The 14,910-nt window shown below is 30.5% G+C and overlaps 1 protein-coding gene across 8 annotated transcripts in view; it reads left to right on the top strand.

Annotated features, from left to right (window-relative positions):
- The window catches only part of LOC107451639 (serine/threonine-protein kinase NIM1), a 70,507-nt gene extending 64,072 nt beyond the window's left edge, over positions 1 to 6,435 (top strand). For all 8 annotated transcript variants that reach the window (XM_016067803.5, XM_087167868.1, XM_087167869.1 and 5 more), the window contains 2 exons: positions 1,788 to 2,056; positions 5,623 to 6,435. In XM_016067803.5, the coding sequence (XP_015923289.1) occupies positions 1,788 to 2,056; positions 5,623 to 6,387 (1,034 nt within the window). In that variant the 3' untranslated portion in view covers positions 6,388 to 6,435. The remainder of the gene's footprint in view (positions 1 to 1,787; positions 2,057 to 5,622) is intronic.
- The last annotated feature ends 8,475 nt before the right edge of the window (positions 6,436 to 14,910 follow it).

Below are 14,910 nucleotides of genomic sequence, written 5' to 3'. Positions count from 1 at the left end.
TTAATGAGTCATCATGCTTCCTTCATAACAGCAAATCCATCTTCATTTTAGACCGGATGTATTTCCTTCATTTATCAAGTTAGCTTATAACTTTGCATCAAATCAAGAAAAACATTTTGCATTATGCTGGAAATAAATAAATATTTGGTTGTTGATGGAAAATAATCGGTTATTTGAAAACTTTAGCTTTAATTATTTATTTATTTGCTTGAAATAATTCCATTAAAGGCATTAAATATGCTAATGTACCTTCTACCTATTTTTATACATTTGATACCTATTAAAACTATGCTAATTACCATAATACTAATAATGCCTCTTACCAAAATTAATTAAGCATCAATGGCGTCAATAATAATTTTTATGATTTTTTATATAAAAGTTATTTATCTATCGTTATTTATTTATTTATCGTCTTGTTTTTTTTCCTTTCTTTTTTAATTATAAAATGGTTTACTATCGTTTGAGTTATTAAAGGAAAATTTCATACTATAATGGTGAAAAGGGTTGGTTTGTCATGTTTTAGGCTGTGAATCTTGAGATAACGTTAATTGGCTAATGAGGATGCATATCCTTACTTTTAAGAAATGTTTATTACATAGATGATCAACTTTATTCAATAGATCAAATTTTTTATAATGTATAAACTTACTTTTTAATATTTGGTTCGAGTTATAACAATAAAAAAATAAAATAAAATAAACAAATTAATAAAAAAATAAAAAATCTTATCCCAACAAGAATAAAAAGTACTTCAACACAAGTTATTAAATTATATTATTTTTCAAGTATAAATAATATTTTGAAATTTATTTTGAAACTAAACTGTTTTGTGTCACCAAAAATGAAACTGCAGCCTTAAATGGAAATAATAAGCAAGTTCGCTGTGCCCAACAGCCTGAAATAAAACAATTTTTGTCCAACACCTCAACTAGGAACGTCTGAATCAGATACTCTCACAGGAAGTAATAGACATGCTCTTTAACGTTACCGTAAGCCCCTTAACCCTAGTTTTAACTCCTCTTAGAAGTGGAAAAATCTTTTCACGAAAATCGTGCTTTGTTCGAGAATGTTATGAATAAAACTCTCCAACATTATCGTTACCAAAGGCAGAAACTTTGAGCCACTGTGACTGTTATTAGATTAGACATCAGGACCACTGTCGACACCCATGTCTGAGAGTTCGTGGGTTTGAACCCCGCCGGCGGAAGTAAAGTTACTGAAGCACGTTAAATCTGTCGAGTCGCAAAAGTCCTCCATGTTCCCATAACAAATCAATACCTCTGGGGGTACTGGATTGGAAATCGATCGTTCTCTGATTCAGGTCAAAATTACGATCTGGAGATGAATGAATGGATGTATGAATGTTTCCGCCCTATAAATGGGTACGGTATATGGTGTGACAGAGGTCGAATTCTCGGCCATAGATGGCGCCACTGAAAAACAAGAAACGCACACTCTGCCTTAAATTTGCTCGTTTTCACCAAGCAGGCTTGCCCGTGTGGCAGGTGACATTAGAAACAACTACAACAGATTAGACATCAATAAGGCACTATCCCATAAACATTAAGTACACTTTTCGAACTTATATTTCGATCTTCGTATAGAAAAATTGCATCTAGGTATACTAAGATGACTGCATTCGATACAATCACGTATAAATTGATTTCTTATTTTTTAAAACTTTGAAGAACATTGCTTTAAAATCATTACTTTTGTTGGTAATTTATGCAAACGTAAATATATTTTAATATTGTTTAACGTTATTTTTTTTCTCCTTTGAATAGAAAGGGTAGCAGTAAAAATTTTAGACAAGTCAAGGTTAGACAACAAGACTCAAATGATGCTGGCAAGAGAAATCTCATCCATGGAGAGCTTACATCATCCCCATATTATCCGCCTCTATGAAGTTTTGGAGACACTCTCCAAAATATACCTGGTCATGGAGTACGCAAATGGTGGAGAGCTCTTCCATAAAATATCCCAAAACGGCCGTTTTACAGAAAAAGCTGCACGACCCCTTTTTGCACAAATTACAGCTGCTGTTGATCACATGGTAAAATTAATGTCTTCTTTCCTTATTTAGTTTCTATATCTAACTATCTATCAATAAAATATTGTTAACATTTGAAGCAAGCTACTAGAAAAGCTTCATCAGCTTCCAAATTAGTTAATAATAAAAAATTTGACATGCTTCGAATACTTAAAACAAGGCATCATTATGATCTGAGTGATAAAAACAAAACAGATTTTAAAACAAAAAAGCAACATTTCGAACGAACAATAATGAAAAATATAAATAAAGGTGAAAAGCAAAATGAGAAAAACCTCAGTATCCGTGATGGTGGCTTAAAGAGGCAAATGAGTGCAGAATACATTTCCAATCATCGAATTTCTTATTATAAGTTCCTTTGAGGCAAATGAAGTTTTTTTTTACTAACAAGCATATCTTACGATTTCAGCTTGTTGGGATTATAAATTTTATGCAAATGAAAAAATCCCAAAAAATATGAAGGAGCAGCATAACGAAACCAATCTTTTATTTAATTAATAAATCATTTCACTTCAAATTACAAACCAAATTTTAATCATCATTAAAACAAGTCGTTCAAAGAAACAAAATTAGATCTAGTTACATTCTATATCACCAAACAGCAACTCATTTCACAACTAACAAGACTTCACTTCCCTGATCTGAAGACTACAAACTATGCAGATTACTAAGATAACGTCATTCAACTTACTTACCAATTGAAAAATTTTTAATGATCAATCAATTACTAACAGCTATAGAAACCAATTCGAATATCGATAAAAGCGGAAAAAGATTTATAACTTTAAATTTTTAACAAAGCAAGGTTGTCTCGATATTAGTTAAATAAAACTCCTTCAATTTATTACCATCAACAACTTCGTACCACTTATATAATGGAGCAGAAAATTTATTTTTAACGAATTCATTAACAAACAATACGTACTAATATAGGGCCGGAATAGCCTGATTGGTAGGATGTTGGGGCGATGTCCGAAAGGTAGTGAGTTTGATCCCCGCAGGCCGAAAACAAAATGGTGCACTCTAAGTCTATCGGGGTTACAAAGTCCTCTAAGTTCCCATAACAAATCAATACCACTGGGGGTACTGGATCGGAGATTGATCGTGCTCTGGTTTAGGTCAAAATTACGATCTGTGGGTGGATGGAGTGGGAATGAGTCTTCCATATAAAACGGGATATGACGTATGTGTGTGGCAGAAGTCGAATTCCTGACAATAGATGGCGCCACTGGAAAACAAGAAGAAGCGTGCCCCTCTGCCTTAAAATAGGTTTGTCAGTATTAACAAGTGGCATAAGACAACAACAGCATCAAATTACTAATATTGTTACTTTCAAAGATTATTACCATTTAATTCCAGTTATTGGGCATATGGTTAAAGCATCCTTGAAAACTTGTTTCAAAAACGTTGTAACGAATAATGTCTAAATAATGCTAGGCATTGAAGCTGCTTGTTGGACCTTAATCTCTTCATCTGACTAGTAAAGGAACCATTCCTTCCTTTATCCTGAAAATTAGTTAACCCATCTGCCAGTGACATGGGTCTAAATGTTGTTTTTAATTCCTCCATCGATCTAGAAGCTTTTTCTCGGAGGAGCGAAAAATAACTTTCATATGCATCTGAAACCTTTGTATGATGCGAAAACAAATATTATGATGAAGGCTGGTCATTAATTTATTAATCTAGTGGTAGATTGTCCAATAATTAATTTAGCCAATAATTCTAGTAGTAGATTAGTGGTAATTGGCCATTAAAGAATTTCTACGATTCTCAATACCATATCACCTATTTGCCTTGCTACGTTCGTCAAAAAGAGTAAATTATTCTTATAATGTACAGTTGGTGAGAATTTAAGCTAATAAAAAACTGTCAAAAAAATATTCTTAATCTGAATAAACGGACTTTTTTGTTGAGGAATTCTGCTTTCTAAAATATTCAAAGTGCTGCTCTTTGTAAATATTGATCTTATACTTATGTCAATACAAAAAAGGGGGGGGGGATCTTGCACACAAAATTATGTTTATATTTCTTAGCAAATTATGTAACAATGATCAAAAATTCAAAAAACATTTCACTCCCATGAATTACTTATATAATTTTTATTTGAAAAACCTAAAATTTTAATGAAATTGATTAAATAGTTGCTAATAATAAATAAAGTTTCAAATGTAATTTACGCTTATTTAAATTTTTATACATTGCTGAAGCTATTCGACCATCCTGCTTACAGCTCATAAAATTCCGATTCAAAATTTATTGATTTGATAAAATTTCTTTATGCGCTTGGTACATATTTTAGTACTAAAATCATTGTGTTCTAAACGCGTGTATTTTTCTATAATCCAGTAGATATTGAAAAAAATGACCCAGGTATATAGTACATAGCATACATTCCGTTGTATGTATTCTATTCCCTACCAATACAATACTCAACAGATAGCAATAGATACGCAAACTTGACTTCTTTAATTTGAAAATTTCAAACGCACTTTTCTTGAAATAAAAATTTATTTTATGACACCCGCTTAATATAAATAAAATTTAATTTTAAATGAAACTCTGAAGTATTCTCACAGGGCTCCCACGGGTCAGGGAAAACCTGGAATTGTCAGGGAATTTTATTGTAACTTTAAAAAACAGGGAACAGTCAGGTTGCAATTTTTTACCAAAACCCTAAAACATTCCTATATCACACCGGGAAAATAAGGTCTTAGAATATCAGTAACAGTAATCAGTTATTGAGATTCGATTTAAATCATTCTAACATCCATTACAATTATTTTACAAATTTCCACCATTTAGTGAAATTTTTCCATGTTTTCATTCTCATTCTATTATAAGTTATTGCTCACAAAATCTAATATTTGATATAAAAATATAAAAATTAAAGTTTACAGATAAAAAATCACATGGTATGGATGCCTTATGGTATGGAGTTTCATTAAAATTTACCTGATATACTTGGAAGAGTCAGGGAATTTTTTTCTGAAATTGAGTGGGAAACCTGTAAAAACTCAGCTCAGCATATGGTTTTATCATTATTTAATATTTTTAGGTTATTTATTATTTTTCGAGTTTGTAAAAAGTATAATTTTTAAGGTTTGTAAAAAGTATAACATTTGATAGTTTTTTTAGTCATATTCCTGTTTTTCTCTTTTAAGAGGACGCTATACAGCAGGAAAAACCAGTCAAATCAAATTCTCTCTTGCACCTGCATAATTAATCTGAATTTAATGTATACATAAAGTGAGTTCAGGCACACCTAGAGAAAATCATAAATTTTTAAATGCTGAAAAGTTTTCGAAATATCAAAATGCAAGCGAATTATGTCAAAGGACCCCATAGTAGAGAATTAATCCTCTACTAATTTGTTTTCATTTTGATATTTTGAAAACATTTTTACAGCATTTAAAAATTTATGGTTTTCCTATTTTACCTGGAGTCACTTTTTTATTAAGTTTTCCAATGGATGTGAATTTGCCATGAAAAATTTCTCTCACGATATAGCGTGCTCTTAATTTTATATTAGAATAATTAGAATTTCTTAATTTTATTTCATTTTCTTTCAGCACCTTCATAACATCGTACATCGAGACCTGAAAGCAGAAAATGTCTTTTTCTCAGGACCAAACACTGTGAAAGTTGGCGATTTCGGTTTCAGCACGCAGGTTCAGAACAAGTTTGAACCACTACGAACCTTTTGTGGTTCTCCTCCATACGCTGCACCAGAACTCTTCAGAGACGATAGCTACGTTGGTCCTATGGTTGACGTTTGGGCCCTTGGTGTATTGCTCTACTTCATGTTGACAGCCTCGATGCCATTCAAAGCACAGACAGTGTCTGGTTTAAAAAAGCAAATCTTAGATGGAGACTACACCATACCCGACTACCTAAGCAGTGAACTACATTTTTTGATAGTTGGTATTTTGAAGCAAGACCCAAAGCAAAGAACTTCTCTCGACCAGATTAAGAAGTCTAACTGGCTTACAGGACAAACATTACCATCACCATTGCCAAAAGACAATTTGTTGTCCGCGGTTGAAGACTGCAACGGGAATGGAACCATTTTGTCCTCCGTAGAACTTTCCGTAAAACAAACTTTAAAAGATTTAGGAGTTACTGACGAAATGATTGAATATGAAAAAAATAAAGGCTCCAGAAGTAGTGTTATTGGTACCTATAGAATTATTCTTCATCGCAATGTGTCTAGAACTGAAAACGTTCCAGTAATTTTGCCAGCTACAGAAACACCAAAGTTCCTAAAACTTAGTGCGAGTCCTAAAAAACCAAAAACAAAGAAGAATAAAAAGTCGAAAATGTGTACTATTTTGTAAATATATATGTGTGTAAATGTTACTTAATAAAAAGTATTTTATCTAAAATCTTAGTGCGTGAAAAAGACAACACACTATTTTGAATCCCAAAAGGGGTCAAACAATGAGAAACTTTTCAAAGTGATGATGTCCTGCTTTCCAAGTTAAGGCGGTGGACGAAAATTATTTCATTTCAGTCTGTTGGGAGACTCGCTAAGTAATCACATTAGATAGTAGGTTCAAGCTTTGCGATACAGGCTTCAAAATATAATTTAGACGCCAAGTTGTTGTTGTAGTTAATTTACGTCGCACTAGAACTGCACTATGGGCTATTGGCGACGGTCTGGGAAACATCCCTGAGGATGATCCGAAGACATGCCATCACAATTTTGATCCTCTGCAGAGGGGATGGCATCCCCGCTTCGGTAGCCCGACGACCTGCATGCGAAGTTGAGCTTATTTACGGTAGAACAGTTTAACGAGGACCAATACCGCACACCCTCGGTCCCTACGCAGGCTGATCCAAGTGGTCACCCACCCGCACACTGACCGTAGCCAGTGATGCTTGACTTCGGTGATCTGCTGGGAACCGTGTCTTAACGATCAGTCCACTGCGGGACCAAATTTGTACGCCAAATACAATAAAACATTATATTTTACATTCAAAAAATTCCTTACATTTTTTATCTATTCGATTATTTTTTTTTAAATTTTTTCTTGCAGTTGAATAAGAGAACCATCAGTATTTGAAATACGGATTATTAGTGACGTTGATATTTTTATTAATCACCGTTAATTATTGGCATACCCTCCAACTGCTACGGAATTCCCGTAGTTTCAGAAATCTTCTTTTCAGACTGTAGCAAAATTAATGTCTTAATATTCAAAAAAAATTAATTTTAGCGTAACTTGTTCTCTATTACTTATAAAAGTGCAGGCCATATGGCTACATTCTTAAGTTCTGATAAAAGTTTTATGAGAGATCCATTTGCTTTAAAAATTTCTGCTTTGGTTCGCTACCACTAGAAAGAATTATTTTCAAAATCCTCATAAGTTGGAGGGTATGATTATTGGTAATAATTACAAACATAACTACAGGATGCCATTGTCTCATTTACAATTACCCAGTATTTTCTACATTAATGCTTTTTAAGATCAATTGCCATTGACCGGCTTACATTTGCCCGATATTCCTACACCAGTTATCGATGTTTTTTATGATTAAGCGTTGACCAACATTACCTACACTGATGTTATTCACAGTATACCCCAATCGGGTATAATTATTTAAAAAAAAATCTTTGAATATTGATAATAAGCAAATAAGTGAAATTTGTGTTTCAGTAAAAAAACTGGTTTATTGACTAAAGAAAATGTTATTTTGCTTTGATCGTTAATTTCAATGATAAATGTAATTTTAATTTTCAAAGTATATATAAAAATTTCGATATAAATATTAAGATTTATATCTGCCAGCATCTCTCTTTCCTATTATTTTATTTAATTTTTTTACTTTTGGCGTAATATGAAGCATTGAAGATCTCGAGTAAATAAATTTTATACAATGCAATACAGAAATGCAGAGACAATCACTTTTAAAGCAAACAAAAGTGAAAAAAATGTCGCAACAATAGCTCTTAAAATTGCAATAATTTTCGAATAAATTGGATTTCCGAAGCGATTTCAAGCAAGTTTATTGATAAAAATTTCAATTACAGTACGTAAAATTTCAACTTAGTAGTTATAGTAGTTAAATTTCAACTAAAATTTCAATTTTCATTTTACCTAGATGTAGATCGAGCCATATGGTAATTTTTTTACTCACTTAACAGTAGATATTTTTGAACAAATTTTTTTTATTTAATCTTATAACTTTTTTTTCGCGAGAGAACACATTTTTGTACACAACTTCTAATGTCTTTAGTTTTCTCGCTGATAACAAAAAACGAAAAAAAAGTGAAAAAAAATCTTAGAAAAGCACTTAAAATTGCTTTAATTTTCGAGTGAATTTTAATTTCAAAAAAAGAACTATTCATAAACAAAACTAGCCCTTACAGCTCATCAAATTACTCTGTAGTTGCATTTCTGCGGCCTGCTAAGATAATATTTCTTTCTGCAAGTTTAACAGTTAATTATTCTCAAAATAATTATTGAATGTTACGTTATTTCATTTCATCTTATTTTCTGATTATTGTTCCATATACCATAGTAATTTTAAGTTTCTAACTTAGTAGCTTTTGGGCCAAGAGCTAAAATGCAATGTAAGGTTAAACACCTAAAACAGCCGGTACTACAGCTCTTACAACTTTTCAATAGAGAAGGAGAGTATGATTTTTGTTATTTTAGTTGGTAGATCTTTCTACTTTTTTAAGGACGATATTAAATGGTCAGATAAACTACCAAACTGTAATGAAAGTCAAGTATTACATATATATATATATATAGCATAATAAATAAATACAAAAAACTCGAAGAAAATTAAGACTATTGTATCCTCTAACTATTGTATTGATATATTTTGCTTTGGCTATATTGATGCAATATTAGAAAGCATTCTTTTTTGTGGATATAATCGTGTGAGCTGATGAAAAGATTATATCTTTTATTTTCCGGATTTTTTAAAATTTTTGACCTTTTTCTCGGATTGTTTTTTTTTTCCTTTCCGGTTTCTTGTTATTTTTATTATTATTATTTTCCCTTCTTTCATTGTTCTATAATTTTTTTTCTCAACATTTTGAACTTATACATATATATATATATCTATAAATATCTTCTTTAAGTCATCTCCACTATTATTTCTCTAAACAAACTGATCTTAAACTGATTGAAGTTTATAACATTTCGTGCCTAAACATGGAACGTTACGCACTTACGGAAGATATAAAAAAATGTTATTGCTTACTACTTTCTGTTTCGTCTTCTGGACTTATTCATTGCCATCGATTTCTCTTTAATGATTCTTCAATATTGATGATGTGCATCGCTCACGAAAGAAATAAATCGATTTTTGCTTAATGGCACCATGCTTGGTTGCTACTTTAAAACTTGTTAAAAGGATAAAAGGGAATTTTTAAGTAAAAAATAATGGACATTTAATGAGACTACTAGAGCCTTGCTTTATATTATCTTTGGATAATTAATATAAAGTATTGTACACACATATTAGCATAATTACATTTAATTGAAAATATCAATCAATCAACTATTCCGTTCTCACTATTTTAACGTGACAAAAGTATTTAACATAGTCGGAGCAATTTTTGAACTGCAACTAAAAATGTTTTACTTTAAATTATTGATAAATATTATTTATTTATAATATAAATTAAAAAAGAATCATTTATTGAACTCGAAAAAAATTAAGCGTAAATTATGTGAAATGATGCAAGCAAAATATTTTTTTTAAAGTCAAAGAGCAATAGGTTACACGTGAATAAATTCTCATTAACCGTTTCAAAACTGATTTCTAATAGTTATAGGTCAAGATAGTTTTATAGATCAAGTTTTTCGTTTGGTAGCACATGTTTTTTTAACTAATGATAATATTGCAAGTAATTTTTTCTCAAAATCTAGACTCACTTCCTACAATTTAGCCCTGAAACATTAATGTCCTATTAGTCTTTTTCAGGAACTAATGGCCCATGAAAAAAAATATTACTGGAACATATACATCCCAAATCATAAAGAAAAGAATTTTTTTATTGTTTTCATACGTTAAAATTTCAAAATGATAATTCAAAGCAACGTAAAGGGATATAAATAATCTTTATATTATAGCTCTTCTCTCTTTTTTTTTGCTCTATTTCAATTATTTTCTTCAAGAAATTATCCATAAATCTTCACAAACATGTGATTTCTTTAAAGTTATGCCGCCATGATAATTTTGCATGTTCTAGCAACCATCCTAACAGAAGAAGCGTTGCTCAAAAAGCAGTAGTGTGCAAATCTAGTGTTAAAATGGGGTTCTATTTAGCCTAACAGTCTAATTGGAACGTCTGATGGGACTTATATATGTAATGTACGGATCAAGAGGGTTAAGTTTATTAATTTTTTTTCTTTCAAATAATGAAATACAACAAAAAGAAATTAAATTTAACCTCTTCCTTAATATTACTTAGTCTACTTTCAAAACTTCATCAATAATTACGTGAGACAACCATCCAAAGACAGGGAATACTGCCAGCGCCTCCCCATAGTTTCTTCATAGTTTATTTACCACTTTGCTTTTTTGTAGTAGCCCAGCACAAAGCATGGAGAGCTCAATTTTCAATGTTCAATATCGCTTCATTTTCAGAAATTTTGCAAGCGTGACTATTGCCTTCCAGTCGACGTATAATATGGAAAACTGGCTAGCAGCTAACAAGGTCGAATTAAATAACCTTATTCAAATAGAAGTGAAGCGATAAGGAGCCGAATTTAGTGGCAAAATGGATAGCGTTTGACGTCTGGCTAACACTCCTGACAGCTTATCGACTGATCTGTTTTCACTTTTACAACGGATGTTTTTCTTTCCAAGTAATCGCTGGTTTATCGGTTCAGACGTTGACAAACAATACGCATTTAACTATAAAGGAGCTGTTGTTTTGACTATTATTTTATATTTCTTTTTTTGTTCATTAAAAAAATTTAAATAGTAACTGAGCATGAAACTAAAAAAATAATTATTTATTCATATGCTAAAAAATTTTGGGATTTTTTTCAAGCTTTTTTTTAATATCTTTGAAACGTTGCTCTGATTCGAAAAGAGGAAAACGTGGAATGAGATGATTTTAAAATCAATCTTCCCTTCCTATTAATTTCTCAAATTTTAATTCTATTTAAATTTCTATTAAATAAAAGTGAAAGTAAAGTTCTTTTGTCTCCACATGGTACAGGGAAACATTAGAGCTGATTATTTTCCCTTTTCAACTAATACAATCGGCTTCAAAACGATTCTCACAGCTGTACTTTTCCATTTACTTTTGCTATTAACAGATTGTCTCACGAGGATCCAAAGCTTCTACGTAAATCGATTCAGACGGTCAATGGCTCTTCTTGAATTCAACGCTTTTTTACATACTGATAAAAATAAAAAAAAGTTTTAACTTTCTATTTTCGTTTCAATTCTTTATATTTCATTTTTCCCTGCTGATTTACGAGTAAAGTGTTCTTTTTTCTTTCCTCAAATCATCACTTAAAAAACGGATATTTTTTTGATGAATAGCCTAATTGTAAGTGATGGTACCAGAGTATAGTCAAATATTTCTGAATCATCGCCAATAATAGTTTTTGTAACTAGATGAATACGCATGTCTTGCATACTAGTGAATTGATGCTTAATAATCGTAGTGGTAGTTACGCCATAAGATGTCGAAATATCTAAAGACCTATACATATGCTGAAAAATATTTATAAATCGTTTTAAAAGAAAATTATTTCGTCCTTGTCCTTTATATAATTACACAGGATATAAGAAACTCATATTGCTCAAGAGAGAGTGGAATGATAAAATTGTTGTTGAAACGATAAGTTCAACATATGCTAGCATGAAAAAAATGATAAGCTAATTATCTCACTGGCGCGTTTGATGGATAATAAATTAAATTAACAGCGTTGTCAAAATCAAACTGTGCACTTATTTGCTATGATTAATTATGTGACCCAGTGAATTTCCTTTGAAAGGATATTTGCGCCAAAGTGGAACGATTTTCTACTGATATAAATTTCTTTAGGTTCGGAGAATGCGTACATCTAAAACTTTGAAGAAGAAAAAAAATTAGCTTTTTAGAGCTGTTCAAATATTAAAAGACAGCATAACCGTAATGTTAAAAAGTTAAAATTAGCCTTTATATTTCAGACGTAGTTAAAATTAGCCCTAATCTTTACATTCGATACGTTTAATTGGTGCGGTATCGTTCCACGTTAAACTATTCTACCGTAAAGTGCTCGACTTCACGAGCAGGACGTCAGGCTACGAAAACGAGGGAGCAATATCCTCTGCAGAAGATCAAAATTGTCATGGCATTTATTCGGATCATCCTCGTGGATGTTTGCAAGACCATCGCCAATAGCCCATATTAAAGGTCCAGTCTAGTGCAATGAAAGTAAAGTACATAATTATCGATTTTGTTCATCTTAAAGATTTTGACATCTTTGTTTTAGTTTAATTTTCAGAAAAAAAAATTAAAATATTGGTAAAACAATAACAATTGCTATTAAGTAAGAAATTTGCGATTGCAACGCTCGAACTTGAAATTTGGGGAAAAGATCGGTTCTATGTATTGATCCAGTGACGCACACAGGATAGGTTTTTCAGGGTTCAGTTTTTTTTTCAGGATCTCCCAATAAATCAATAGTAAAGTTTTTTTTTTTTTTTAGTTTTTTTAAATATTTTTTTTTATTATTTTTTTAAAGGCTCTTGTAAATTATTAATTTGTTTAACTGAAATTTATTTACACCAAAAAAATTATCTTAAAATTAATTTTTATTTTAGTAAGGAAGTTAAGTATTCTTTCTTAGTGAGTAAGGAATCTCTAAACAGAATATCTTATCAAAGCATTTCGCAGGCTTCCCCCCCCCCTTTTTTTTTAACCCAAAGAGTTAACATGTTGGGTCAACTCTATGTTTGAACCCATTTTATCTTTCAGAAAACGAATACACTATGTGGGAGGGAGACAAACTATTTTGAAAACAAAACAAATGTAAAGGAAGGTGTGTTGAGTAGGATTGATACCCATTGTCCACACCGTTATTCACCAGTTTCTTTCATTATAAAGCAAAATACGACTCCGTACATGATTCAAGTGTTAAAACATGAATAATGTACCTAATGCTTTACTATAGATAATTAGAATATATTTCTCTGCAATACAATAAGAAAAAAACTGAGACACTTTAATTCGTTGATCTGCTTTTATAACAATGTCTAATTATAAAGTTAAAAAAAGAAAAAGTGGGAGAATATTTGTGATATTGTTTTCTATAAGAAAAAATAGAGCTCAAAATGAGTTTAAAAATACTGATAGTCAGATATCACAGTTCACAATAATACAACATAGTAAGATTGCACAGTCTTCAAAGGTTTGGATTCCATTTTCTGGACTTTTTTTAATGGCATTTGAATTTTAAATAAGGTATTAGAAAATGCTTTGACAAATTATGAGAAGAATGATTAAAAATGAATTTAAATGATTATTCGAGAAAAATCAAAATTTGCGCACAGGTGAAAATAAATTTTTTCTAGGCCCATTTATAAAAAGCCATTAAAATTTTTTAAAAATCTTATGTGTGCTTTAGTTTTTACAATTTTGTTAGGTATTCAAATAATGAGTAACAATTTAATTTGGCCTTCACATAACTAAGCCACTCACTGACAGACAATGAGAAATAATATTCCTACAGATTTCAAAAGAAACACTTTTTTATGCATGAATTTTCAAATGATACCAAATTCATAGAAGTTACTACAGCAAATCATTATAATCATTATCAGAAAATTGGGATGAAAATAATATCCTTGAAAAGATTTTACAATTCAGATGAAAATATTACGGATGAATTCACATTTCATTTTGTGGCTTAAATTTTTGGTATCTTGTGATAAAAAAAAAGGAATAAAGGTCGAACGTTTAGAATGTTAATTTTACTTTTTGTGAATATATCAAGAACTTTTTAAGCGAATTGAAAATTTTTTGCACACAATTATAAAATTAGCTTATTCAACGATAATTCAATGCAAACAAATAATTTCTACCAATTATTTATTATTTTCATTATTTAAATTAAGAATGGTAGAAAAAATTTGAATTTTAAGGTGTACATATTTTTATATCATTTTTAAGTATGTAATTTTATATGGTAAAAATTGCACGAAATCTGTCGAATTTTCCTAAGAAATTTAATTCTAAAAAAGTCGTATAGTTTAAATTCGATTTATCAGGGACCTTTCGGTTTATTTGGTTGAAATTTTAGATAAAATTAAATTCTTTAAAATGATTTAAAAATTTGTATATCTTACAATTCAATTTTTTTCGACCATTATAAATAATTATTAAATTTTTTTTTCATAGAATTATCTTTGCATAAACTAATTTTATAATTGTATACAAAAAATTTTCGATTTGTTTAAAAAGTTCTCCCGATATGGTGAAATATATTAGAAGTAAAATTAACATTAAAAGGTCCAAAATTTCAGCAGCTCTCCCATCTAGACCATATTTACCCAGATTACGGCAACTTAAAATACTGCCTGCAATAATTAATTAGCATATTTGAGGTCACCCCATGAACTATTAAGTTAGAGTCCTATAGGACCTATAGTCTATATCGTGAAAATCCGATCATTAGATCAAAAATTATTACAGGCATTCTATAATAAAAATTTGCATTTTCTGAAGAGAATGCTCTGAATTCACTTCCTCGAAAGACTAAGGAAAGTTAACTAAATTAAAAAAAGAAAGTAAGGTATTTTTTCTTTATTTTTACTCAAATCTTATTTTTTTTTGCATTTTATCCATGTTAAGTAATGAAATTTTTTTTCGCTGCACAATAAATTTAATTTTTTGA

The sequence above is a fragment of the Parasteatoda tepidariorum genome, chromosome 7 (genome assembly GCF_982258835.1).
Source record: "Parasteatoda tepidariorum strain Cologne lab strain chromosome 7, Ptep-v5.0, whole genome shotgun sequence".
NCBI classification, from domain to species: domain Eukaryota; kingdom Metazoa; phylum Arthropoda; class Arachnida; order Araneae; family Theridiidae; genus Parasteatoda; species Parasteatoda tepidariorum.
This window is presented reverse-complemented; position numbering and strand designations above follow the sequence as displayed.